This window comes from Ornithorhynchus anatinus, chromosome 3 (genome assembly GCF_004115215.2).
Source record: "Ornithorhynchus anatinus isolate Pmale09 chromosome 3, mOrnAna1.pri.v4, whole genome shotgun sequence".
NCBI lineage: Eukaryota > Metazoa > Chordata > Mammalia > Monotremata > Ornithorhynchidae > Ornithorhynchus > Ornithorhynchus anatinus.
The window spans coordinates 51,013,821-51,040,984 of NC_041730.1; the positions used below are offsets into that span (position 1 = coordinate 51,013,821).

The 27,164-nt window shown below is 47.9% G+C and overlaps 1 protein-coding gene across 1 annotated transcript in view; it reads left to right on the top strand.

The window, feature by feature from the left end:
* PSTPIP2 (proline-serine-threonine phosphatase interacting protein 2) overlaps positions 1-27,164 on the top strand; it is an 87,923-nt gene that overhangs the window by 24,961 nt on the left and 35,798 nt on the right. The window contains exon 2 of the mRNA XM_029059376.2: positions 20,409-20,509. Within this exon, the coding sequence (XP_028915209.1) occupies positions 20,409-20,509 (101 nt within the window). The remainder of the gene's footprint in view (positions 1-20,408; positions 20,510-27,164) is intronic.

Consider the following 27,164-nt stretch of genomic DNA (forward strand, 5'->3'; position numbering starts at 1 on the left):
CATTCTCCTCCACACTTTATCTCACCTTGGCTTCACAGACTCCATCCTCTCCCGGTTCTCCTCTTATCTTTCTGGCCGTTCATTCTCAGTCTCCTTCACGGGCTCCTCCTTCCCCTTTCCATCCCCTAACTGTAGGGGTTCCTCAAGGGTCAGTTCTTGGCCCTCTTCTGTTCTCCATCTACACTCACTCCCTTGGTGAACTCATTCGCTCCCACGGCTTCAACTATCATCTCTATGCAGATGACACCCAGATCTACATCTCCTCCCCTGTTCTCTCCTCCTCCCTCCAGGCTCGTATCTCCTCCTGCCTCCGGGGACGTCTCCACCTGGATGCCTGCCCGCCACCTAAAACTCAACATGTCTAAAACTGAGCTCCTTATCTTTCCTCCCAAACCCTGTCCTCTCCCTGACTTCCCTGTCACTGTGGACGGCACGACCATCCTTCCCATCTCACAGGCCCTTAACGTCGGTGTCGTCCTTGACTCGGCTCTCTCATTCACCCCACACATCCAATCCGTCACCAACACCTGCCGCTCTCAACTTCACAATATCGCCAAGATGCGCCCTTTCCTCTCCATCCAAACGGCTATCGCGCTGGTACAAGCTCTCATAATATCCCGACTGGATGATTGTGTCAGCCTCCTCTCTGATCTCCCTTCCACCTGTCTCTCCCCACTCCAGTCTATTCTTCATTCCGCTGCCCGGATCATCTTCCTCCAGAAACACTCTGGGCATGTCACTCCCCTCCTCAAAAACCTGCCGTGATTGCCTATCAACCTTCGCATGAAACAAAACCCCCTCACTCTTGGCTTCAGAGCTCTCCATCACCTTGCCCCCTCCTACCTCACCTCCCATCCTTCTTTCTACTGCCCACCCCGCACGCTCCGCTTCTCTGCCACTCACCTCCTCACTGTCCCCCCTTCACGCCTATCCTGCTGTTGACCTCTGGCCCACGTCTTTCCACTGTCCTGGAATGCCCTCCATTCTCACGTCGGCCAACTAACTCTCTTCCCCTCTTCAAAGCCCTACTAAGAGCTCACCTCCTCCAGGTGAAGAATGCTGTGGGGCTGAGGGAAGGGTGAATAAAGGGAGCAAATCCAAGGACAAGGGTGACGTAGAAGGAAGTGGGATAAAATGAAATGAGGGCTTAGGGAAGAAGAAGATGCGGCTTCGATAAAGCTTTGAAGTGGGGGAGAGTCATTGTCTGTCGGATATGAGGAGGGAGGGTGTTCAAGGCCAGAGGCGGGATGGGGGCAAGGGGTCAGCGGCGAGAGAGACGAGATAGGTATCAGTACTGCACTGGGGCAGACCATCTGAAAACTGGACCGTCTGGTATAAATCCAGATAAGTGACCACCCGCGAGGGACTCTGGGCTGAAGCTCTGTTTCCAAGTTTCTCAGTCTCCTTTATTTTCAGGGTCTGCCTTCCCTTTCCTTCCCTCAACCCCAGCTCACGCCTTCCAAATCTCCCCCCTAGGAAGGGAGAGGTGAAATATTTAAGGTGACCAGCTTTCTGCTCCTTTGAGGTGGGGCCTTCAATGGGGTGGGCTCCAAAAGTGACAGGGATAGAGAAGGTGAAGGGGAGAAAATGTTGCAGGGAAGGTGGCAGAAGGAGGAAAAATGGGCAAGGGGGAAATTGGAAGAAGGGAGAGGGGAGAAAGGAGAGAAGAAAGAAGGCAGCTGGCACTGGGAAGAAGCGGTGGCCTGATGAGGATGAATCAATTGAGGCAGGGACATCTTGCCTAAAACAACCCAGCCCTCCCGCTTCACTCCAATGTTGCTAACCTTCTCACTGTACCTCAGTCTTTTCTATCTCACCGCCAACCCCTTGACCCCATCCTGCCACTGGCCTGGAACACCCTCCCCCCTCATATTCGACAGACAGTGTTTCTCCTCCACTTCAAAGCTTTATTGAAGGCCCATCTCCTCCATTTCCCGGACTAAGCCCTCCTTTTCTCTTCTCCCATTCCCTTGTGCATCGCCCTGACTCACTCCCTTTGTTCATCCCACCTCCAGCCCCACAGCACTTATATCCACATCTGTCACTTATGTATTTATGTTAATCTCTGTCTCCACCTCTAGACTGTAAGCTTGTTGTGGGCAGGGAATGTGTCCGTATTTTGTTGTTTTGTCCTCCCCCAGTCGTGTAGTACAGTGCTCTATACACACTAAGTGCTCAAAAAATACGATCGACTGACCGAGTGCCCGGTAGCCAGGACAGAGAAAGGCAGCCCTGGCTCCGTTGGCCCATTCTGGCCTGCTGCTGCTGCCAATGGGCTAGTATAGTCAACAGGGGCACTTCCAGGCAGCTCTTGACTGACCTGGAAAACAGTCAATGGTATTTATTGAGCCGAGCATTGTTTTAAGCACGTGGGTGAACACAATGCAACAGAGTTGGTTGATGCGTTCTAAAAACTGCTCACTATTGGCTTCAAAGCCCTCCATCTCCTTACCCCCTCCTACCTCACCTCCCTTCTCTCCTTCTCCAGCCCAGCCCACACACTCTGCTCCTCTGTCGCCACTCACCTCCTCGCTGTGATTCATTCTCGTCTGTCCTGCCGTCCACCTCTGGCCCACGTCCTACCTCTGGCCTGAAACGCCCGCCCTTTTCAAATCTGCCAAACAATCATACTTCCCCGCTTCAAAGCCCTACTGAGAGCTCACCTCCTCCAGGAGGCCTTCCCAGACTAAGCCTCCCTTTTCCTCTGCTCTCCCTCCCCTCCGCCCCCACTTGCTTCCTTTGCTCTGCCCCCTTCTTCCTCCACAGCACTTGTGCATATATTACATATTTATACTACTATTTATATTAATGATGTGTATATATCTATAATTCTGTTTCTCTATTTTGATGCTATTGATGCCTGTTTACTTGTTTTGATGCCCGTCTCCCCCCTTCTAGACTGTGAGCCCGATGTGGGCAGGGATTATCTCTATTTGTTGCTGAATTGTACTTTCCAAGTACTTAGTACAGTGCTCTGCACACAGTAAGCGCTCAGTAAATACAATTGAATGAATGAATGAATGAATGTCCACAACAAGCTTACAGTCTAGAGGAGAAGATGTACGCTGTTCTGGAGTCAAACACACAGAATCTTTGCCAAATTTTTTAATGGTATTTGTTAAGTGCTTATTATGTGCTAGGCACTGTACTAAGCATTGAGGTAGATATCAGTTACTCAAGTTGCACATAGTTCCTGTCCCACATGGGGTTCACAGTCTTAATCCCCATTTTACAGATGAGGTAAATGAAACTCAGAGAAGTGAAGTGATTTACCCAAGGCACACAGCATAAAGTGGTGGACTAGAATTAGAACCCAGGTCCTTTTGCCTTCCAGGGCCATGTTGCTTCTGAAATGAATGAATCTGACCCAAGGATTGCTCCCTTGTTAAAGCATAAACTTCTGGTGGGCAGGGTACACGTAACTCTTCTGGTTTGTAGTGCTTAGTGCAGTGCGTTACAACCAGTGGGTGTTTAATAAATGGTAATGGTATTTTTTTTAATTTGCTAATGGTATTTGTTAAGCGCTTACTATGTGCCAGGCACCGTATTAAGTGCTGATAATAATGATTGTGGTATTTAAGTGCTTACTATGTGCCAGGCACTGTTCTAAGCGCTGGGAAAGGTATGACATAATCAGGTCAGACATAGTCCCTGTCCCACACAGGGGGCTCACAGTCTCAGTTGGAGGGTGAACAGATATTGAATCCTCATTTTACAGCTGAGGTAACCGAGGCACAGAGAAGTGAAGTGATTTGGCCAAGGTCACACAACAGGCATGTGGGAGAGTGAAATTAGAACCCAAGTCCTCTGACTCTTGGGCCTGTGCTCTTTCCCCTAGGCCACACTGCTCTTCCCCTTACTATGTGTCAAGCACTCTTCTTAGCACTGGGACAGATACAGGTCGATCAGATCAGACTCATTCCCTGGCTCATGTGGGACTCACAGTCTAAGTAGGAGGGAGAACAGGTATTTACAGATGAAGAAACAGAGGCCCAGAGAAGCAGCACGGCCTATTGAAAAGAGCACTGGCCTGAGAGTTGGAGCCCTGGGCAAGTCACCTACCTTTTCCGGCCCTCCGTTACCTCACCTGTAAAATGAGGATTGAATCCTCTTCTCTCCGACTTAAACTGGGAGCCCCAGGTGGGACAAGGACTGTGTCAAACCTGATAAACTTGATAAACCCCAGCAGAAGAAAGAGCGTTCGACACATCGTAAGTGCTTACTAAATACTATTTTTTTTTTAAAAAAGAAGTTAAATGACTTGTCCCAGGTCATGCAGCAGGTGAGCATCCCAGCTGGGATCTGACGCCCAGGCCTGTACTTTCTCACTAGGCCATGCTGCTCTTAATACTCCTAGAAGGTGAGAGGCCCATTAGCCTGATTTTGCGGGTGAGCAAGTGATTCGCAATTATAAATCTGCTCCTCAGCAGATTCCTCATTCTCCGTCTGTTCCTTAGCCTGGTCTGATTCAGCAGTCCAGCCCTTTCAAACCTCCACTGTTTTTGCCTCTAGTTCTTCACCCTGGCCTGCCCAACTTCCCATTTGGATTACTTTTCCGGCTTCCCTGGGGGGCTGGTGGGTGTGGAAGACCATTCTAGGAAATCCATCCAGGTGCTTTGCCGTGGCAGTTGTGCTGGTCCTCTGAGTGAAGGTGCCGCCGAACCAAAAACCAAAAAGCAGTGTGGTCTAGTGGAAAGATCATAGGCCTGGGAGTCAGAGGACCTGGGTTCTAATCCCTGCTTTGCCACGTACCCTCTGGGTGACCTTAGGCTAGTCACTTGACTTCTCTGCGCCTCAGTTTTCGTGTTCTCCCTCCTACTGAGAGCCCTACCCGGGACAGGGACTATGTCCAACCTAAATAATTTGTATCTACCCCAGTGCTTGGAGCAGCGAGCACTTAGCAAACCCATAAGAACGTGATCCCTCCTCCTGGTTCTCCAAATGTGAGTCATTCATGCCTAAATCATCCTTTTATTTGCCAGCTGGCAAGCAGCACCAGGGAACAGTTGTGGGGGGCGGGGAGGATGATTTTTTGCAGCTGTGGGAGAGTTTGGCTGGTGAGTTTGGCAAGATGGTACTGATCCTTCAGGTACAGTATCCCGGCTGGAGCGAGTTGTCTGTCCTGTCCAGAGATGACCGAGGGGTGCCCATGTGACTCGGGAGATTCTTTTACGTGTTTCTCCCAGTCACGGCTACATGTGCCAGCCCATTTTGGAAATGGAAAACGGAAGTTGAAGTTACACCTCGGGTACGCTTGTTTTCTCATGCATGTGTCTGGTGGTCCGTCACTGCCACCTGCAAGCTCTTTCTTTCCTTTCTTTCTGATGTCACAGATTTTTTTTTTTTAAATGACCCCGGCTCCCTCCAGGGAGGCGAGCAAAGCCAGCTAGAAGCGGCACGGCATAGTGGGTGGAGCACAAACTTGAGAGCCAGAAGGTCGTGGGGAATATATGTGTATTTTACTTATTTATCTATGTATTTATGTATATTACTATCTGTCTCCCCATCTAGACTCTGAGCTTGTTGTGGGCAGGAATGTGTCTGTTGTTGTACTCTTCCAGATGCTTAGAAAAGTGCTTTGCACACAATAAGTGCTCAATAAATATGAATGAATGAATAGTTCTGGCTCCGCCACTCGTCTGTTGATTGACCGTGGGCATGTCACTTCATTTCTCTGTGCTTCAGTTACCTCCTCTGTAACACGGGTTTGAGACTGTGAGCCCCAAGTGGGATGGGGACTGTGTCCAACCCGATTTGGTCGTATCCACCCCAGTGCTTATTACAGGACTGGTGCACAGTAAGTGTTTAACCAATACCACAATTTAGTATTGTTATAATTATTATTATTATGCTGGAGGGTCCGGGCAGTGGGTTTGCCCCAGTGAGAGCTGGAGGCGATGGGAGCCAGGGTGGTAATGGAGGGTGAGTCTGGGTCACCGCTGGGTCTTCAGGTCGTGGAGGAGGAAGCAGACCTCAACGTCGATATTCATTCATTCAATAGTATTTATTGAGCACTTACTATGTGCAGGGCACTGTACTAAGCACTTGGAATGAACAAGTCGGCAACAGATAGAGACAGTCCCTGCCGTTTGATGGGCTTACGGTCTAATCGGGGGAGACGGACAGATGAGAACAATGGCAATAAATAGAGTCAAGGGGAAGAACATCTCGTAAAAACAATGGCAACTAAATAGAATCGAGGTGATGTACATTTCATTAACAAAATAAATAGGGTAATGAAAATATATACAGTTGAGCGGACGAGTACGGTGCTGAGGGGATGGGAAGGTAGAGGGGGAGGAGCAGAGGGAAATGGGGGGAAAAGAGGGTTAAGCTGCGGAGAGGTGAAGGGGGGGCGGTAGAGGGAGTAGAGGGAGAAGGGGAGCTCAGTCTGGGAAGGCCTCTTGGAGGAGGTGAGTTTTAAGTAGGGTTTTGAAGAGGGGAAGAGAATCAGTTTGGCAGAGGTGAGGAGGGAGGGCGTTCCGGGACCGTGGGAGGACGTGGCCCAGGGGTCGACGGCGGGATAGGCGAGACCGAGGGACGGTGAGGAGGTGAGCGGCAGAGGAGCGGAGCATGCGGGGTGGGCGGTAGAAAGAGAGAAGGGAGGAGAGGTAGGAAGGGGCAAGGTGATGGAGAGCCTCGAAGCCTAGAGTGAGGAGTTTCTGTTTGGAGCGGAGGTTGATAGGCCACCACTGGAGGTGTTTAAGAATGGGAGGGACATGGCCAGAGCATTTCCGCAGGAAGATGAGCCGGGCAGCGGAGTGAAGAATAGACTGGAGCGGGGTGAGAGAGGAGGAAGGGAGATCAGAGAGAAGGCTGACACAGTAGTCTAGCCGGGATGTAACAAGAGCCCGTAGCAGTAAGGTAGCCGTCTGGGTGGAGAGGAAAGGGCGGATCTTGACGATATTGTAAAGGTGAAACCAGCAGGTCTCGGTAATGGATAGGATGCGTGGGGTGAACGAGAGAGACGAGTCAAGGATGACACCGAGATCGCGGGCCCGAGAGACGGGAAGGATGGTCGTGCCATCCACGGTGATAGGGAAGTCTGGGAGAGGACCGGGCTTGGGAGGGAAGATGAGGAGCTCAGTCTTGCTCATGTTGAGTTTTAGGTGGCGGGCCGACATCCAGGTGGAGACGTCCCGGAGGCAGGAGGAGATGCAAGCCTGAAGGGAGGGGGAGAGGACGGGCAGAGATGTAGATCTGCGTGTCAGCTGCGTAGAGATGGTAGTCAAAGCTGTGAGAGCGAATGAGTTCACCAAGGGAGTGAGCGTAAATGGAGAACAGAAGAGAGCCAAGAACTGACCCTGAGGAACTCCAGCAGTTAAAGGATGGGAGGGGGAGGAGGCGCCTGTGAAGGAGACCGAGAATGACCGGCCAGAGAGATAAGAGGAGAACCGGGAGAGGACGGAGTCCGTGAAGCCAAGGTGAGATAAGGTATGGAGGAGGAGGGGTTGGTCGACAGTGTCAAAGGCAGCAGAGAGGTCAAGGAGGATTAGAATGGAGTAGGAGCCATTGGATATTCCGCTTGAATCTTTGAGGGCTCTGGGGAGGAGTAGGTTGGGGGCTGTTGGCAACTAGTTGTCCTCCCCCAGGATCATATGCACTGGCTGGTTGGAGCCAACCAGTTTATGAGAAGTCAACGGTGACCTAAAGTGGGATTTTTAGGGATTAACAAGGGCCGGCTCTGGAGGTGGAAAAGTAGTTCGAGGGAGGAATGAAGTCAACCCAAGATATTTGACAGCTATAGGAGGGGACAGAAAGCAATGTTGGGGAGAAACATGGCCTAGCGGAAGGAGCAAGGGCCTGGGGGTCTGAAGGACCTGGGTTCTAATCCTGACTCCGCCACTTGTCTGCTGTGTGACATTGGGCAAGTCGCTTCACTTCTCTGGGCCAGTTACCTCATCTGGAAAATGGGGATTAAGACTGTGAATCCCACATGGGACATGGACTGTGTCCAATCTGACTAGATATTATCTACTCCAGCACTTAACACAGTGCCTGGCACACAGTAAGTATTTAACAAATACCATTAAGGAAAAAAAAATGTTTGAAGCCAGTGTGAGTGTGAAGTGCAATCTCTGTTCCTCTGGCATGGCATGGCCATCCCCTCAGCACTGTACTCGTTTGCTCAACTGTATATATTTTCATTACCCTATTTATTTTGTTAATGAAATGTACATCGCCTTGATTCTATTTATTTGCTATTGTTTTAATGAGATGTTCATCCCCTTGATTCTATTTATTGCTTTTGTTCTTGTCTGTCTGTCTCCCCCGATTAGACTGTAAGCCTGTCAAAGGGCAGAGACTGTCTCTGTTACCGATTTGTACATTCCAAGCTCTTTGTACAGTGCTCTGCACATAGTAAGCGCTCAATAAATACTATTGAATGAATGAATGGCCCCCTCTAGACTGGAGGCTCATGGTGGGCAGGGAACGTGACTACTAACTCTGCTATATAGTACTCTCCCAAGCGCTTAGGAGAATGCTCCACACACAGTAAGCTCTCAATGAATGCGGTTGATTGATCGGAGAAGGAGTGTTCAGGAGGTTCCCTCCACGATTTCCCATGCCTGCGTTGTGGGCGATATCTTCAGTCTGAACAGCTCAGGGATGTTGGGTGGAACTCATTGCGTCCAGCGGGGAATAAATAGGAGAATAACTTCTGGGAATTTTGGGGAAATCTTCTCTTCCTCTAGGCTGTAAGCTCATGGTGGGCAGGAAAGTGACTACCGACTCTATTAGATTGTACTCTGCCAAGCGTTTAGTATAGCCCTCTGCACATGGTAAGCGCTCAATAAATATCATCGATTGATTGATTCTTCACGACCGGGGCCAAGCTTGAGAAGCAGCATGGCATAGTGCATAGAGCCTGGGCCTGGGAGTCAGAAGGTTGTGGGTTCTAATTCCGGCTCCACCACTTGTCTGTGTGACCTTGGGCAAGTCGATTCACTTCTCGGTGTCAATTCACTTCTGTGCCTCAGTTCCCTCATCTGTGAAATGGGGATTGAGACTGTGAGCCCCAAGTGGGACAGGATCTTGTCTAACCTGATTTGCTCGTATCCACCCCAGGGCTTAGTAAAGTGTCTGGCACACAGAAAGCCCTTAACAAATACCATAGTTATATATTATTATGGTTAAGAAAGAACTGGAAGCAGATTTGAGAGCTCCATACCTCCAGTGGTTCCAGGCAGTACTTCACTTTGCTGCCCAGACCATTTTTCTCAAACATGTGACAAAATGGACATCATGTACATCTGTGTACATCTCTGAGTGCATCTGTGTTCCTCTCCCAACTCTGTGTACATCTCTCAACTCCTCTAAATCCTCCAGTGGTTTCCCATTCCTCTCCACGTGAAACAGAAACTTCTGACCATTGTCTTCAAGACACTTCATCAGCTCTCTCTCCTCCGTTTATCATCCCTTTTCTCCCACTACAGCCCAGTTTTCACAATTTATTATTATTACTAGTAATCGTATTTATTGAGGGCTTAGTAAGTGCAGAGCACTGTACTAAACACTTAGGAGAGTACAATATAACATCACATTCCCTGTCCACAACGAGCTCGGAGTCCAGAGGGGTAGACAGATGTTAATATAAATAAATAAATTACAGATTTATACAGATTCATTCATTCATTCATTTGTATTGAGCACTTACTGTGTGCAGAGCACTGTACTAAGCACTTGGGAGAGTAAAATATAACATCAAACACATTCCCTGTCCACAATGAGCTCAGAGTCTAGACATTAATATAAATAAACAAATTAGAGATATATACAGATTCACTCATTCATTCAATTGCGCTTACTGTGTGCAGAGCACTGTACTAAGCACCTGGGAAGTGCAGTTCAGCAACAAATAGCGACAATCTCTGCCCACAACGGGCTCACAGTCTAGAAGGGGAGGGAGACAGACAGCAAACCAAGTAAACAGACATCAGTAGCATCATTATAAATGAATAGAATTATAGATATACACATCATTAATCAAAAATAAATAGAATTATAATTATAAATATGTACATAAAGCCACAAGGGCTGTGGGGCGGCGAGGGAGGTAGAGCAAAGGGAGCGAGTTGGGGTGATGGGAAGGGGAGTGGGAGCAGAGGAAAAGGGGGGCTTAATCTGGGAAAGCCTATAAACATATGTGCTGTGGGGAAGGGAGAGAGGATGAATGAAGGAACAATTATGGGCGGCGCAGAAGGGAGTGGGAGAAGAGAGGAGGGCTCAGTCAGGGAAGAATTCCTGGAGGAGATGTGCCTTCAATAAGGCTTTGAAGTGGCGGAGAGCAATTATCTCTCTCCCAAGCCACCTTACTCTCTGGGCCTCATTCTCATCTTTCTTGACCTTGACCTCTTGCTCAACTCCTTCCTTCCTGCCCAGAAATCCCTCTCTCTTCACATCTGCTGTGATCCCCATCTTCAAAGCTCTTCTGAAATCACATTTTCAGGAAGCCCTCCCAGATTCATCTCTCATGTCCCCACCCTATTACTGACACCTCAGAACTTCCATGTCACCTAAGCATTTGGGTATTCGCCACCCTTCTGCCCGAAGCACTTACGTACATATCTTTAAACTCTGTTTTGTCCCTCCACCTTGTAATTTATTTTAGTTTTTGTCTCCCCAACTATAAACTCCTTGAATGCACGGATCATGTCTGCTAATGCTATTGTACCCTCCCAAACTCTTTGTACAATGTTCTGCACAGCTAAAGTGCTCTACAGATGCTATCGATTGATTGGCCAACTCTGAGAGGATCAGGAAGAAGCAGCAAAAATGCCTGAAAAATGGGAAATGAGGCTTAGGTGGGAGAGAAGCTAAAGAAATTGGGGTTTGGGAAATTAGGAAAGAGAAGGCTGAGGGGAGAATAGTGGTGTTCAGGGCAAATGGGATATATTATGCAAGGGAGTGAGCAGCTGTTCTCCAAATTTCACTAAAAGCATAAGAGAAAATGAGTGGCCATTAGAGTGAGAGGGATTTTGCTTAGACACAAAGAAGTACTAACTGAGAGTCTTGTGTGTCAAGGCTGGGGAATTTCCTTCGGAGATACTGAACAGGGGAAGCAGTGTGGCTTAGCGGATAGAGCATGGGCCTGGGAGTCAGAGGACCTAGGCTCTAATCCCAGCTCTGTCAATTGCTTGCTCTGTGACTTTGGGCAAGTCCCTTAACTTCTCTGTGCCTCAGTTTCCTTACCTGTAAAATGGGGATTAAAGAAATATCTGTTCTCCCTCCTACTTAGACTGTGTCCCAATCCAAGCTGTGATCCAAGGGCCTTGATTGGAACCCAGCGAAGCCTACTGTTTTTTGTTTTTTAAATGGTATTTGTTAAGTGTTTACTAGGTGCCGGGCACTGTACTAAGCGCAAGGGTACATACATGCTAATCAGGTTGGACACAGTCCCTGTCCCACGAGGACTCACAGTCTAAGCAGGAGGGACAACAGGTATTTAATCCCTTCTTATAGATGCGGTAACTGGGGTACAGAGAAGTGAAGTGACTTGCCCTGAATGACACGGCCGAGAAGTGGCGAAGCTGGGATTAGAACCCAAGTCCTTCTGACTCCCCGGCCCAGGCTCTACCCACTAGGCCAAGCTGCTTCCCATCTCCCTTTGCGTTTCTCCTGGATCTATGGTTCTCTTGCCTTCTTGAGTGCGAGGCAGGAGAGAGAGAGCAGAATGGCCAAGGGGAAAAAGAAACCAAGCCGTGACGATCCTTGGGGAAGCAAAGCAATATTTGAACTCGGAGCTCGGCTCAGGCACGACGAATAGGCTGGAGCTCTGTGGGGGTGTGGGAGAGGAAGCAGAACTCTGCCTGGTGAGGAGGCTAGTGGGTCAGACTGTTGAGGGAACCGGAAGAAAACCCTGGACTTTTGGGCTGGAGGGGGAAGGGAGGAAAGAGGAAGTGATTAGGTTAAGTCATGATAGGGGCAGCCTGTGAAGAGAGGTGACCGTATGTTGCAGGAGGCGGAGGGGGTTGCTTAAAGTAGGGCAGCCAGTGAGACCTCCAGAGGGTGGGGGTCTCCAGATGGTGAGCCAGTTGGGGAGGGAGAGAGAGCGAGCACCTCATGGGGCAGATTGCTGACGGGACCATATCCACACCCACATAATGTCTCTATCTCATTCATCCATTCAGTCATAATTATTGCGCGCTTACTGGGTGCAAAGCACCGTACTAAGCGCGTGGGACGGTACAATATAATAAATAACAGACATATTCCCTGTCAGAAGCAGCGAGGCGCAGTGGAAAGAGCATGGGTTTGGGGGTCAGAGGTCGTAGGTTCTACTCCTGGCTCCGCCACTTGTCAGGTGTGTGACGTGGGGCAAATCACTTAACTTCTCTGTGCCTCAGTTATCTCATCTGTAAAATGGGGGTGAAGACTGTGAGCCCCACCTGGGACAACTTGATAACCTTGAATCTCTCCCAGTGCTTAGAACAGGGCTTGGCACATAGTAAGTGCTTAACAAATACCATCATTATTATTATGATTATTATTATTCCCTGCCCACAACAAGGTCACGGTCTAACTTGCCTCCTGAGCTAACTCTACTTCTTTCATCATCCAACCTGGGTGGCCGCCTCCCCAGCTGTCGAGGAGGCCATCCAAAACCGTTCCACCTCAGTCACACCGACGGCAGATACCATGTGGTACCCCCGCCCTCCAACCCCTCCGCCCTCAAGTGCTCAGGTGAAGCCTAGCCAACCCCAGGCTTCTTGATTCCTCTCGTGATTGATGATGATGGTATTTGTTAAGTGCTTACTGTGTGCCAAGCACTCTTCTAAGCACTGGGGGAGATACAAGGTCATCAGGTTGTCCCACATGGGCTCACAGTCTTCATCCCCGTTTTACAGATGAGGTGACTGAGGCACAGAGAAGTTAAGTGACTTGCCCAAAGTCCCACAGCTGACAGAGCCGGGATTAGAAGTCATGACCTCTGCCACCCAAGCCCGGGCTCTTTCCACTAAGCCACGCTGCTTCTCGTGGTTGGCTTCAGAGAGTGAGTCAATCAAGCTACCGGGTTCACACGTCTCCTGCAATGGATCCCAGGCTGCCTGTTGCCTCAGCCGGGGTAGTTAGGGAAACAGTGTGGTCTAGTGGATAGAGCACAGGGCCTGGGAATCAGAAGGTCATGGCCTTCTTGTCTGCTGCGTCACCTTGGGCAAGTCACTTCATTTCTCTAGGCCTCAGTGACCTCATCTGTAAAATGGGGATTGAGAATGTGAACCCCAATGTGGGATAGGGACTGTGTCCAATCTGATTTTCTTGTATCCACCCCAGCGTCTAGGACAGTGCCCGGCACATAATAAGTGCTTATCAAATGCCATTATTATTATCATTATTGTTATTGTTATTCACTAAGAAGAGGCAGAGCCTGGGTTACCCAGTCACCAAGTGGGAAAGACTTTTTGCTCAAACTTTTTTTTTAAATTGGCATTTACGTGCTTACTATGTGCCAGTCACTTCAATAAGCACTGGGGTAGATACAAGTTAATCAGGTTGGACACAGTATCTGTCCCACATGGGATTCCCACTCTTAATACTCATTAATTAATTAGTTAATTAAGTAATTAATTAATCCTCCTTAATCCACAATCAGGTCTGAGCTCCCCAAAGTCACCCCTCCCCCTCTTGCCTCCCCCCACCCATCCCTCTCTCCTACTTTCTCATTCTTCCCTGCAGTATCCTCAGAGATCTCCTCCATCCTCGCAAGTGCCACCCCCTCCACCTGTGCCTCAGACCCCATTCCCGCTCACCTTATAAAAACCATTGCCCCTTCCCTCTTCCCCTCCTTAACTTCTATCTTTAACCACTCACTCTCCAATGGCTTCTTCCCCTCTGCCTTCAAACATGCCCATGTCTCCCCCATCCTAAAAACACCCTCTCTCGACCCCACTTCCCCTTCCAGTTATCGCTCTATCTCCCTACTACCCTTCCTTTCCAAGCTCCTAGAACAAGTCGTCTACACTCGCTGCCTAGAATTCCTTAACTCCCATTCTCTCCTGGACCCCCTCCAATCTGGCTTCTGTCCCCTCCGCTCTACCGAGACTGCTCTCTCTAAGGTCACCCATGACCTCCTACTTGCCAAATCCAATGGCTCCTACTCTATCCTAATCCTCCTTGACCTCCCAGCTGCCTTTGACACTGTTTGTTGACCATCCCCTCCTCCTCCACACCTTATCTCACCTTGGCTTCACGGACTCCGTCCTCTCCCGGTTCTCCTCTTATCTCTCTGGCCGTTCATTCTCGGTCTCCTTCGCAGGCTCCTCCTCCCCCTCCCATCCTCTAACTGTTGGGGTTCCTCAAGGGTCAGTTCTTGGCCCTCTTCTGTTCTCCATCCAAACTCACTCCCTTGGTGAACTCATTAGCTCTCACAGCTTCAACTATCATCTCTATGCAAATGACACACAGATCTACCTCTCCTCCCCTGTCCTCTCCCCCTCCCTTCAGGCTCGTATCTCCTCCTGCCTCCAAGATGTCTCTACCTGGATGTCTGCCCGCCACCTAAAACTTAACATGGTCAAAACTGAGCTCCTCATTTTCCCTCCCAAGCCCTGTCCTCTTTCTGACTTCCTTATCACTGTGGATGGTACGACCATCCTTCCCATCTCTCAGGCCCGCAACCTCAGTGTCATCTTTGACTCGGCTCTCTCATTCACCCCACACATCCAATCCGTCACCAAAACCTGCCGGTCTCACCTTTATAATATCGCCAAGATGCGCCCTTTCCTCTCCACCCAAACGGCTATCTTACTGTTACAGGCTCTCATAATATCCCGGCTGGATTATTGTGTCAGCCTTCTCTCTGATCTCCCTTCCTCCTCTCTCTCCCCTCTCCAGTCTATTCTTCACTCCGCTGCGCGGCTCATCTTCCTGCAGAAACGGTCTGGGCCTGTCACTCCCCTTCTTAAAAGCCTCCAGTGGCCGCCTATCAACCTCCGCACGAAACAAAAACCTCTCACTCTAGGCTTCAAGGCTGTCCATCACCTTGCCCCCTCTACCTCTCCTCCCTTCTCTCTTTCCACTGCCCACCCCACACGCTCTGCTCCTCTGCCACCCACCTCCTCACCGTCCCCCGTTCTCGCCTATCCCGCCGTCGACCCCTGGGCCACGTCCTCCCGCGGTCCTGGAATGCCCTCCCTGCTCACCTCCGCCAAACTAATTCTCTTCCCCTCTTCAAAACTCTACTTAGAGCTCACCTCCTCCAAGAGGCCTTCCCAGACTGAGCTCCCCCTTTTCCCTCTGCTCCCTCTGCTCCCCCTCTACCCCCCCTTCACCTCCCCTCAGCTAAGCCTCTTTTCCCCCTTTCCCTCTGCTCCTCCCCCTCTCCCTTCCCCTCCCCTCAGCACTGTACTCATCCACTCAACTGTATATATTTTCATTACCCTATTTATTTTGTTAATGAGATGTACATCACCTTGATTCTATTATTTTGTTAATGAGATGTACATCACCTTGATTCTATTTATTTGCTATTGTTTTAATGAGATGTTCATCCCCTTGATTCTATTTATTGCTATTGTTTTTGTCTGTCTCCCCCGATTAGACTGTAAGCTCGTCAAAGGGCAGGGACTGTCTCTATCTGTTACCGATTTGTACATTCCAAGCGCTTAGTGCAGTGCTCTGCACATAGTAAGCGCTCAATAAATACTATTGAATGAATGAATTTTACAGATGAGGGAATTGAGGCCCCGAGAAGTGAGGTGACTTGCCCAAGGTCACACTGCAGACACATCGAGGAGTCAGGATTAGAACCCAGTTCCTTCTGACTTCCAGGCCTGTGGTCTAGCCACTAAGCCATGCTGCTTGACCTGCTCTACTTGGCCACATGTGGCAGCCAACACTTCTGCCCCGTCTGTTCTCATTCATTCATTCATTCAGTTGTATTTATCGAGCACTTACTGTGAACAGAGCACTGTACTAAGCACTTGGGAAAGTAGAATACAACAATAAACAGACACATTCCTGGCCCACAATGAGCCTACAGTTTAGAGGAGGGGAGACAGACATCAGTACAATTAAGTTACAGATATAGGAGAGCAGTTGTCGGTCACATGGAGATTTCATGCCAGGTCTGCTTCCTGTCTTGAATCACAGTCATTCCAGGTAGAGTTGCTTAGCTTCCTTCTGGTTTTTTTTTTTTTTTTTTGGTTGTTTTTTAGTGGTATTTTTAAGCACTTACTATGTGCCAGCACTGTACTAAGTGCTGAGTAGATATATATGTTAACTCTGTTGGACACAGGCCGTGTCCCACAAGGGGCTCACGGTCTTAATTCCCCTTTTACAGCTGAGGTAACTGAGGCATAGAAAACTGAAATGCCTTGCCCAACGCCAGACAGCAGACAAGTGGAGCGGTTTCAGCATTCGTGCCCCACTCCGGTTCCCAACAACACACATCGTGTCTGTCTTGAACAACCAGAGGCTCAGCTGGGGCTAGGGGACTCTATTCTTTTTAATGGTATTTAAGTGATGATGATGATGGTGTTTAAGTGCTTACTATGTGCCAAGCACTGTTCTAAGTGCTGGGGTAGATACAAGGTCATCAGATTGTCCCACGTGGGGCTCACAGTCTTCATCCCCATTTTACAGATGAGAGGCGCAGAGAAGTGAAGTGACTTGCCTGAAGTCACACAGTGGCGGAGCCGGGATTAGAACCCATGACCTGGGACTCCCAAGCCTGGGCTCTTTCCACTAAGCCATGCTGCTCTACTATGTGCTTACTATGTGTCAGCCTCTGTACTAAGCGCTGAGGTAGATACAGACAAATCAGGTTAGACAGGGTCCATGTCCTGCATGGGGCTCATGGTCTTAATCTTCATTTTACACATGAGGAGTGTAGTGACTTGCTCAAGATCACCCAGCAGGCAAGTGGCAGAGCCAGAATTAGAACCCTGGTCCTCTGACTCCCAGGCCCATGCTCTTTCCACTAGACCAGTCTGTTTCTCTCTTCTCCCAGTGCCTACAATTACCTGGCTGACAAGTGGTGGAGCCGGGATTAGAACCCAAGTCCTCTTGACTCCCAGGCCTCTGCTCTTCCCTCTAGGCCATGCAGTTTCTAAATCCTAATCCTTCCAGGGTACGCTCTCTAGGTAATCTAGGAAATCTATTCCTTGTCTTGCCTCCCTCCATTTCATCCCCAACAAAACCTGTGCAGGTTTCAGTGTACTCCTGTGATTAGCAGACCCCGGGGCATTTATCAGGCTTTTACGTTGAAGAAGTGATTTCAGTTTTAACGTGGAAACTCCAGTGAGTATCGCTTGTTTTCGCTGGCTCGTCTCAGAGGCTGGAGTGATGCCCCGTGGGTGGTTTGGAGCTGCCCTCCTAGGTGACTACTCCCTGGGGGGACAATGGGGATCAGCTTCCTCCAAATAGTAACAATAATTATGGTATATGTTAAGCACTTACTAGGTGTCAGGCACTGTTCTAAGCTCTGGGGTAGAAATAAAGATAATCGTATTGGGCACAGTCTCTGTCCCAGAGTCTTAATCCCCGTTTTACAGATAGGGGAACTGAGGCCCAGAGAGGTGAAGTGACATGCCCAAGGTCACACAGCAGACATGTGGCAGAGCCACTCAAAACAATGTCTTTCTCCCTCTCTAGAGTGTAAGCTTCTCGTGGGCAAAGATTGTGTCTACCAAGTCTATTCTAATGTACTTGGGGGAAGCAGTGTGACTTAGCGGAAAGAGCACAGGCCTGGGAGTCAGAGGACCTGAGTTCCAACTCCATTTCTTCCAATGGCTTGCTCTGTGACCTTGGGCAAGTCACTTTACTTCTCTGTGCCTCAGTTACCTCATCTGTAAATGGGGATTAGAACCATGAGCCCCACGTGGGTCAACCTGTTTACCTTCTATCTACCCATGCTTAGAGCAGTGCTTGGCACATAGTAAGTGCTTAACAAATACCAAATTTTTTTTTTCTAGACTGTGAGCCCGTTGTTAGGTAGGGATTGTCTCTACCTGTTGCCGAATTGTACTTCCCAAGTGCTTCATACAGTGCTCTGCACACAGTAAGCGCTCAATACATCTGATTGAATCAATGAATGTATGATAGAGCCCGGGTTTGGGTGGCAGAAGGACCTGGGTTCTCATCCCAGCTCCGCCACTTGTCTGCTGGGTGACCTTGGGGAAGTCACTTCACTTCACAGTTACCAAGTCTGTAAAAATGGGGATTAAGACTGTGAGCCCTACGTGGGACATAGACTGCGTCCAACCCGATTTAGCTTGTTATCTACCCCAGTGCTTAGTCCAGTGTCTGGTGCAGAGTAAGCCCTTCACAAGTACCATTTTTAAAAAAAGAGTGTTAGACTGAACATTTGCAGTGTTCTGACTTGATCACGGAGATTAAGACTGTGAGCCCCAAGTGGGACATTGGCTGTCCCATGTATCTCGTATCTAGTATTCGTAGATCGTATCTCATCCAGTGCTTGGAACATGATAAGCACTTAACAAATACCATTTTCTTTTTTAAAAAAGTGTTAGACTGAAGATTTGAAGGTCTCTGGGTTTTGGCTCGTGATTTCACCGAGTTGGAAACAACCATCTGCAGAGTTACAGGCGTGTCAGAGGCGGGAGGATGACTAAATTCATCTTGCGCGATCACCCTCGGCTACAGAGCAGGCTTTCCTTGGGACACCATGAGATTCATTTTATTCATCCATTCAATAGTATTTATTGAGCGCTTACTATATGCAGGGCAAAGTACTAAGCACTTGGAAAGTACAATTCGGCAACAGATTGAGACAATCCCTGTCCAATAATGGGCTCACAGGCTCTCACGCCTACTGTTTGGCTGCAGGTTGTCCATCAGCCAATGAATCGTATTTATTGAGCACTTACTGTGTGCAGAGCACTGTACGCTTGGGAGAGTGCAGTACAAGAGAGTCGGTAGAGACATTCCCTGCGCACGACAAGCTTACAAGTCTAGAACCAGTTCCCCTCCCTCCATGGCTAGAAGCAGTGTGGTCTAATGGTTAGAGCACAGGCCTCGGTGTCAGAGGACCTACCCTCTGATCCTGGCTCTGCCACTTGCCTGCTGCCTGACCTTTGGCGAGTCACTTCACTTCTCTGTGCCTCTGTTGCTCATCTATAGAATCGAAATTTGATACCTGTTCTTCCTCCCACTTTGACTGTCCAACACTTAGAATGTGTCTGACCTGATTATTTTGTTTTTACCTCAGCACTTAATAGTGCTGAGCACATAGGAACGTGTTAACAAATAACACAATTATTGTCATTACTGTTATTACCGATTGTGCAGGAGTTGCTTTGGGAATCCTGCAGACGCGCCCTCCCGACAATTCAGGGGCCATAGGGGTAATCCTCTGCCTCTCCCATCTGAAAGAGCAAGGACTAAGAATTGTTCTCTCTCTAACCTCATCCCTCTTTCTTCCAGTTCTGATGGAGAGGCCCATGCGATTTCACATCATATTTTCCGTTTCAGTCAGCCTCCTCTTATGCAGGCAGATACGTTTTTAAGAGAGCGGTCATTAGAAAAGTTTTTATGTGCATTGACTACCATTTTAATGGGGATCCATTCCTACACCCTGAGTCGAACTCTGTTATAATGCTAATACGCATGCACCCACTCATGAAAATACATTTAAATAAGTCATTGCCTCTGAGAGAGGTAATTGTCATAATATAAGGCTCCATTAAAATGAAATAAGCACCACACTGTTGAGTCCACATTTGCTCCCAAGTTCCTCTTCTGAGTTTATTATTTTGAAAACCTTTTCATTCGTCGATTTTTTTCCCCAAGTCATTCGTGTATGACTCCTCTTTGGTATTTGCAAATCTTTAGTGCTTATTTCATTTTAATTTAGCCTTATATTATGAAAGTTAAGTCTCTCATGGCCACTGGCTTTTTTACATGTATTTTCACGAGCAGGTGCACGTATATTATTATTATAACGGAGTTTGAGTCACGGTGTAGGAATGGACCCCCATTGAAACGGCAGTCTATTCTAAATTGTAAATGAATCCGGTTGCAAGGGAATAAGGAACTAGTAGCTACACGAAGTGGTATGGGAACGTTCAGTTGGACTTTAAAACCAATCTTTTAAGACTTCCCCTCAGCTCTCTGGGTACTTTACGAGTGTGGACTCCCCATTCCACTCTCTGCCTCTTCCCCTCAAGCCTGGTCAGCTTCACAATTTTGAAATCCTTTCTGTGGCTGTGCTTGTGTCTACTTCCTCTATTTTTCTTGATCATTTCTTGCCCTGGAAGATAAGGGTTTTGGAAACTTCCTCCCTCTGCTTCCTCCTTCTCCCAGTTTCTGCCTTAGTTTCAGGCTTTTTCCCTCCCTTTCTCTCCCTCCCTCTTCTGTCCGCCCCCCCACCCCCTTCTTTCCTTCTTTCCTTCTCCTTCCTTCCATCCACCCGCTCCTCCCTCAGTGTTATTTTGTTTTCCTTGCAGAGTTCAGACTTGCTGAGCACGACAGGCTATGATTGCATCATTCAGCACCTGAACGATGGCCGGAAGAACTGCAAAGAATTTGAAGATTTTTTGAAAGAAAGGTATCCTCTGTGCTTATAGGCAATTTGCTAGGTCATTTCAATGAAAGCCACATAATAATAATAAGTAAATAATGATGGTATTTGTTAAACGCTTACTATGTGCCAGGCACGGTGCTACATGGGTCTGAGGGACCCCTGTGGGATCTTTCCACTCATTTGGTAACCCCCCCATTGATTGGTATGCCACAGGGGCGCAGCACAGGGGGGCCCTGAGTTGTCAGAAAGCAAGAGCATTGGATTCGAATCCTGCCCTGACCCGAACAGCTCTGTGCGTTTGGGAGAGTTACGTAGCTCTGAAGGCTACAATTCCCCCATGATATAATGGTTAAAACAATTCCTGCCTCCTACCCATCTCACTAGACAGTTAAAAAGATGAATTAAATAATGCAGTGAGGGGTTTTGTGGGTTTTTTACTGGAAAGGTGCAATAAAGATGCCCACGTACTATTTGACGTCATAAGAATCTCTCAGGCTAAATTACTTAAATGACTGAGCTTTAGAGAGATGTTTAATAATAATGATAATGGTATTTATTAAGCACTTACTATGTGCCAGGCACTGTACTAAGCGCTGGGGTGGATACTAGAAAATTGGGTTGGACACAGTCCCTGTCCCTGTCACTGTCTCAATCCCCATTTTACAGATGAGGTAACTGAGGCCCAGAGAAGTGAAGGAACTTGCCCAGGCAGACAAGTGGCAGGGCCGGGAATAGAACCCATCACCTTCTGACTCCCGGGCCCATGATCTAGCCCCACTACGCCATGCTGGTGGGACTTCCTTTTAGAGAAGCTTAGAGAAAGAATGTGCCCTAGAGGAAAAAGCATGGGCCTGGGTGTCAGAGGACCCGGGTTCTAATCCCAGATATACCACTTGTCTGCTGTGTGACCTTGGGCAAGTCACTTAACTTCTCTGTGCCTCAGTTACCTCAACTGTAAAAGTGGGGATTCAATGCCTGTTCTCCCTCCTACTTAGACTGTGAGCCCTATGTGTGACCTGCATATCTTACATCTACCCCAGCACTTAATACAGTGCTTGGCACGTAGTGAACGCTTAAATGCTACAATTATTATTGTTATTGTTATCGTCATCATTATAATATGAGATAATCAGGTCAGATGCATTCCCTGTCCCTCATTGGGTTCACCATCTCACTAGGAGAGAGACCAGCTATCAATTCCCCATTTTATAGATGAGGAAACTGAGGCCCAGAGCTGTGAATTGACGTGCTTAAGGTCACAGGCCAGCAGGTGGCAGAACCAGGATTAGAACCCAGGTCCTCGGACTCCCAGGCCTGCGCTCACTTCACCCGGCCACGCTACTCCTCTATGTTATAATACATTGATTTATATCAGCCTTGCAAACAAGGGCAAAAATATCCCTCCCCACACGTCCCCAGAAGATGTATTTGCAGTAAAACAATAAGCTTTATTCTCTCTCCCTTCTTCCAGTCACGGAAGGAGGGGAGGAAAGTGGCGCTGCGGGGAATGAAGTTGGCACTGTGGAAAGAAGTGTCATCCCTGTTTCCCAGGTTTACCTCCTACAGCCTTGTGCTTAGCCATAGCGTGCTTAGTACAGTGCTGTGCATACAGTAAGTGCTCAATAAATACAATTGAATGAAATACGATTGAATAAGGGAGGGCTGGTGTGAGTGAACGCCGCCAACCCTGAATTCCCTGAAAGCAAGTCTGACCATCTCCGTTACTTTAACCAGATGTCTCCGGATGACTGGTCCACCGTCGGCTCCGGCCTGGAGCTGGAAGCATCACTTCCTGGGAATGGGGGGGTGGTGTGTGTGAGGAAGAAAAGGAGAGGCTCTTCTCGCCTCCTCTAGGCATAAAGCTGGACGATGGAAGAGTCCAGAGGCGGTAGAAGAACCAATCTCCAGCCCAAATGGGAGAATAATGCTGAGCCGATTGACGTCTTCTACCTCAGATTATAGCCTCGCCTCTCCCTGATATTTCAAGGTGACCCAAGTTGGCATTAGTTGTCAATTACAATCCCCTCTAGATCGTAAGCTCGCTGTGGGCAGGGAACGTGTCTACCAACTCTGTTGTATTTTACTCTCCCAAGTGCTTAATACAGTCTTCTGCACCCAGTAAGTACTCAAAAAACACGATTGATTATGTGAAGCTGCTGTCTCTTTGGACCCCCCCAAAAGCCCCACTAATGTCCAAACCTCCCTAAGCCCCCTATATTTGATGAACTCCAAAAAAGAATTGGGAGATAATTTGAGAGCTAGAAACAGAAAATAAAGACAAAGGTTTGGTTTCCAAGAAGTGATGCCCTGCTGAGAGGAGAGAAGGCTTAACCGAGAATGTACTTGTTCGGACAGTTACCCTGGGTTCTGAACCTTGCAGTTACGTTCTTATGCAATGGGCTTATGAGGCCCATGGGAAGGATGAGAGTGGCCTATGGTAAGTCTGACTTTGCAGAAGCGATCGGTGATTAGGAAAGACACATAAAAAGTTGCCTTTTTCCCCTTAGCTGAGCATTACCAAGAAAAATGATCTGCCACCTTTCAGACTGACTTCCTGGGCAGAATTATGGATTGTGGTGTTTTGTTTCAGGTTTTTGTGTTCCTTTTTTTCCTTTAGTGGTATTTGTAAAGCGCTTACTATGTGCCAGGCACTGTACTAAGCGCTGGGTTAGATACAAGATAATCAGGTGGGACCCAGCCCATGTTCCACACGGGTCTCACAGTCTTAATCCCCATTTTACTGATGAGGTAACTGAGGCACAGAGAAGTAAAGTGACTTGCCCAAGGTTGCACAGCAGATAAGCGGTGGAGCAGGGATTGGAACCCAGGTCCTTTTAACTCCCAGGCCTGTGCTCTATCGACTAGACCAAGCTGTTGGATTCCAGAACGGAACTTGCAGATTTTCCCTATGAAATTCACCATTTTGGATTTTCTGATGATGACACACTTCCCAAGTGAAGCAACCCTGTTTTCTTTTGAACACTATTCACTTCTCCTTTCTGTTTTCGGGAAAAGCCCGGCTAATTTGTGCTGGGCTGATTGCCTGGTTCTCTTGGATGCCCTTTCCTCCCAAAACATCGATTCAACAGCTTGGTGCCTTATTGTAGTTCCATGAAAAATGGGGATTCTGACACCCGTTCCACCTGCCTCCTAGGTGTGCTGAGATGATAAAAAGCTATTATAGAGAAGCAACATGGTGTAGTGGCTAGAGCATGGGCCTAGGAGTCAGAAGGTCATGGGTTCTAACCCCAACTCCGCCACTTGTCTGTCGCGGGGCCTTGGGCAAGTGACTTCATTTCTCTGGGCCTCAGTTACCTCTCCTGTAAAATGGGGATTAAGACTGTGAGCCCCATGTGAGATGGGCATTGTGTCCAACCTGATTACCTTGTATCTATTCCAGCGCTTAGAACAGTGCTTGACACATAGTAAGCGCTTAACGAATGCCACCATTATTTTTGGCATGAAAAAAGACAAACCCAACAACTCTAGATAATAATAATAATTATTATTATTATGGTATTTGTTAAGCGCTTACTATGTGCAAAGCACTGTTCTAAGCAAAGGAGTAGATAAAAGGTAATCAGGTTGTCCCACCTGGGGCTCACAGTCTTAATCCCCATTTTACAGATGAGGGAACTGAGGCACAGAGAAATTAAGCGGCTTGCCCAAGGTCCCACAACGACAAGTGGGACCTCTGACTCCCAAGCCCTTGCTCTTTCCACTAATCCATGCTGCTTCTCTGCTTGTACAGTCTCTGCTTTAAGGCTGGAGGTCCTAACCTTAGATCCCATTTTCACTGACTCGTATTTCAGAGCGATCTCTCCCCTGCTGCCATGCGGGGTGAGGGAATGGGGAATTCCTAGCCCTTAGCAGGCCTGGGGAAATCTGAGGTCCAAATGAGACTCAGGCCTTACTGAATTCTACCGGACAAGAACACAACAGTAGATTAGAGCAAGGGCTAAGCATTTGAGGAGCTGAAACCAACAGTGGAAGACAAGAGTGCCTCATTCATAATCATTTATAATAATGATTAACTGCCATTATCTTTGGAGAACAAAGGTAATGTTTTTATGACTATTTTATCATTTCTACTAAAGCTGAGTTTGGGCCCAAGATTTCCTGAAACACTTCTGAAATTTCCAGAGAGAAGGAAGCGTTTCTCTCAGTTCCTCAGCCTAGTTTTTAAACTGTCTATGAAGTCCAAGGCAGTTATGGCACATTTCAGCCTTGAAAATGGAAAGAGCTTTTCCTTTGCCTCCCCTTCTTCCTTTCTTCTTCCCAGCCACGGCAGATGAGTGGATGCAGTCTTATCCCTCAGGAGATGTTCTATGTGCCAAGCATTGTGCTAAGCACAAGGGTATCCATCAATGGCATTTAGTGAGCCCATACTGTGTGCAAGAGCACTCTTATTATAGTATGTGTTGAGCATACACTATGTGCTAAGCACCGCTGTAAGTGCTGGGGTAGCTACAAAGTAATCAAGTTGGACTCAGTCCCTGTCCCACATGGAGCTCACGGTCTAAGTAGGAGGGAGTAGGATTTAATCCTTATTTTGCAGATGAGGAAACCGAGGCACAGAGCAGTGAAGTGACTTGCCCAAGGTCACACAGCAGACACGTGGCAGAATTGGAATCAGAACCCCGATCCTCTGGCTCCCAGACCCAGGCTCTTTCCACCGGGCCGAACTGTTTCCCTCTGCTTTAGCACTGGACTAAGCTTTTGAGAAAATAAAATATAATGGAGTCGGTAGATACAATCCCTGACTACAAGGAATTTACGGTCTAGAGTATGACAGACACCACAATAAATTACAGCTGGGAGAAGTAGAATATGAGAATATGTACAAAAGTGCTGTGGGGTTGGGGTGAATGTCAAACTACTTAAGGGACGCTGAGAGATTGTTGTGGGCAGGATTGTGTCTATTTGTTGTTATATTGTACTCTCCCAAACGCTTAGTACAGTGCTTTGAACACAGTAAGTGCTCAGTAAATACAGCTGAATGATGAATGCATTCATTCATACATATGAATACATTCATTCATACATTCATTCATTCATACATATGAATAAATGAATTAACCAAGTGTGTGGTTGATGGTGAAGGGAGGGCAGATGGGGAAATGTGGGCTTAGTCAATCAGTCAGACCATCGATTGAATTTATTGAACGCTTACTGTGTGCAGAGCACTGTACTAAGCACTTGGGAGCGAACAATATAAGTAGATATGTTCTCTGCCCACAGCTAGTTTACAGTTTAGAGGGATAGTCTAATAAGGGATAGATTCAAGATAATGTCATTAAAACAAATGTAGAAATCGGGTTGTCTTGAATACTGGCAGACCGGAGGGTGAGTTTCTGCAGAAAAGAACGCCTTTCTGGAAAGTCTGGAGGATTATCCAGAAACCCGGTAGCTTGACCAAAGATCAGTTGATCTTCAAATTCAGAGACCAAAAATCTTCACTGTCCAAAGATCAACTTTTTTTTCCTGAATTTGTTTTATTTTATTTTTCTTTCTACTGTCAGCCATCTCAATCAGTAAACTGCTTGAGGACAGGGATCATATCTCTTTATTCTCTTGGTCTCTAGTGCTTTGCCCAGAGTAAGCACTTAATAAATGTCATTCATTCAATCAATCATATTTATTGAGCATTTACTGTGTGCAAAGCACTGTACTAAGCCCTTAATATCACCCACTGATGGATTGATACAGCCAACACATGAGGCAGGGATGGGGGGAGGGTTATTCTCCCCACTTTACTGATAGATAAACTCAGGTACAGGGAAGACAGGTCTTGCTGAAGATCACGTAGTGGTCATGTTGTTCCGTATCTGCTCCTCTGAGAGCATTTTTTAGGTCTAGACAAGCATCTCTGGAGACGTTTTTGTGCCAACCAATTAATCAAAGGTGTTGAGCACTTCCTGTACGCAGAGCACCGTACTAAGCTCTTAGATGAATACAGTGTAACAGAGTTGGTAGGCACGGTTCACCTTTTTGAACTTTTTTGGAGGCCCATACCTGTTCAGGGAGAAGGAACATCTGAGAAAAAAACGAATGCATTTGGGACATTTGAAGTGAGCCTTTTTAGCTAGCCCTGGCCCAGTCAGTAAGACCGGTTCCTGAAGGCAGCTCAGTTCCCCTGGGCCAGTATAAGGGTGAACAGTTGATAGAGTAACCCAGTCTCCACAACCCCTAATAAGCCCAGGGCAAATTGCTCCCCGTCAAGCAAGCAATCAATCGTATTTACTGAGCGCTTACTGTGTGCAGGGCACTATGTTAACTCTGGATAAGAACGGAGTGAACCCTGCTGCAGGCTTGAATGTGTTCGGCAGGGCCAGGCTAACAGTGCCCGGCTGGGCTGAAAACTCCGAGTGGCAGAGTATCAACGTGGGGCCTAAATAGGGATACAGAGGAGCAGTATGGTCTAGTGGATAGAGCGCAGGCCTGGGAATCAGAAGATCATGGCTTCTAATCCCGGCCCTGCCACCTGTCTGCTGTATGACCTGGGGCAATTCACTTGACTTCTCTGCGCCTCAGTTACCTCATCTGTAAAATGGGGATGGAGACTGTGAGCCCCACGTGGGACAGGGGCTGTGTTCAACCCAATCGGCTTGCGTTTAACCCCAGCACTTAGTACAGTGCCAGGCAAATAGTAAGCACTTAACAAATGCCACAAGGACCA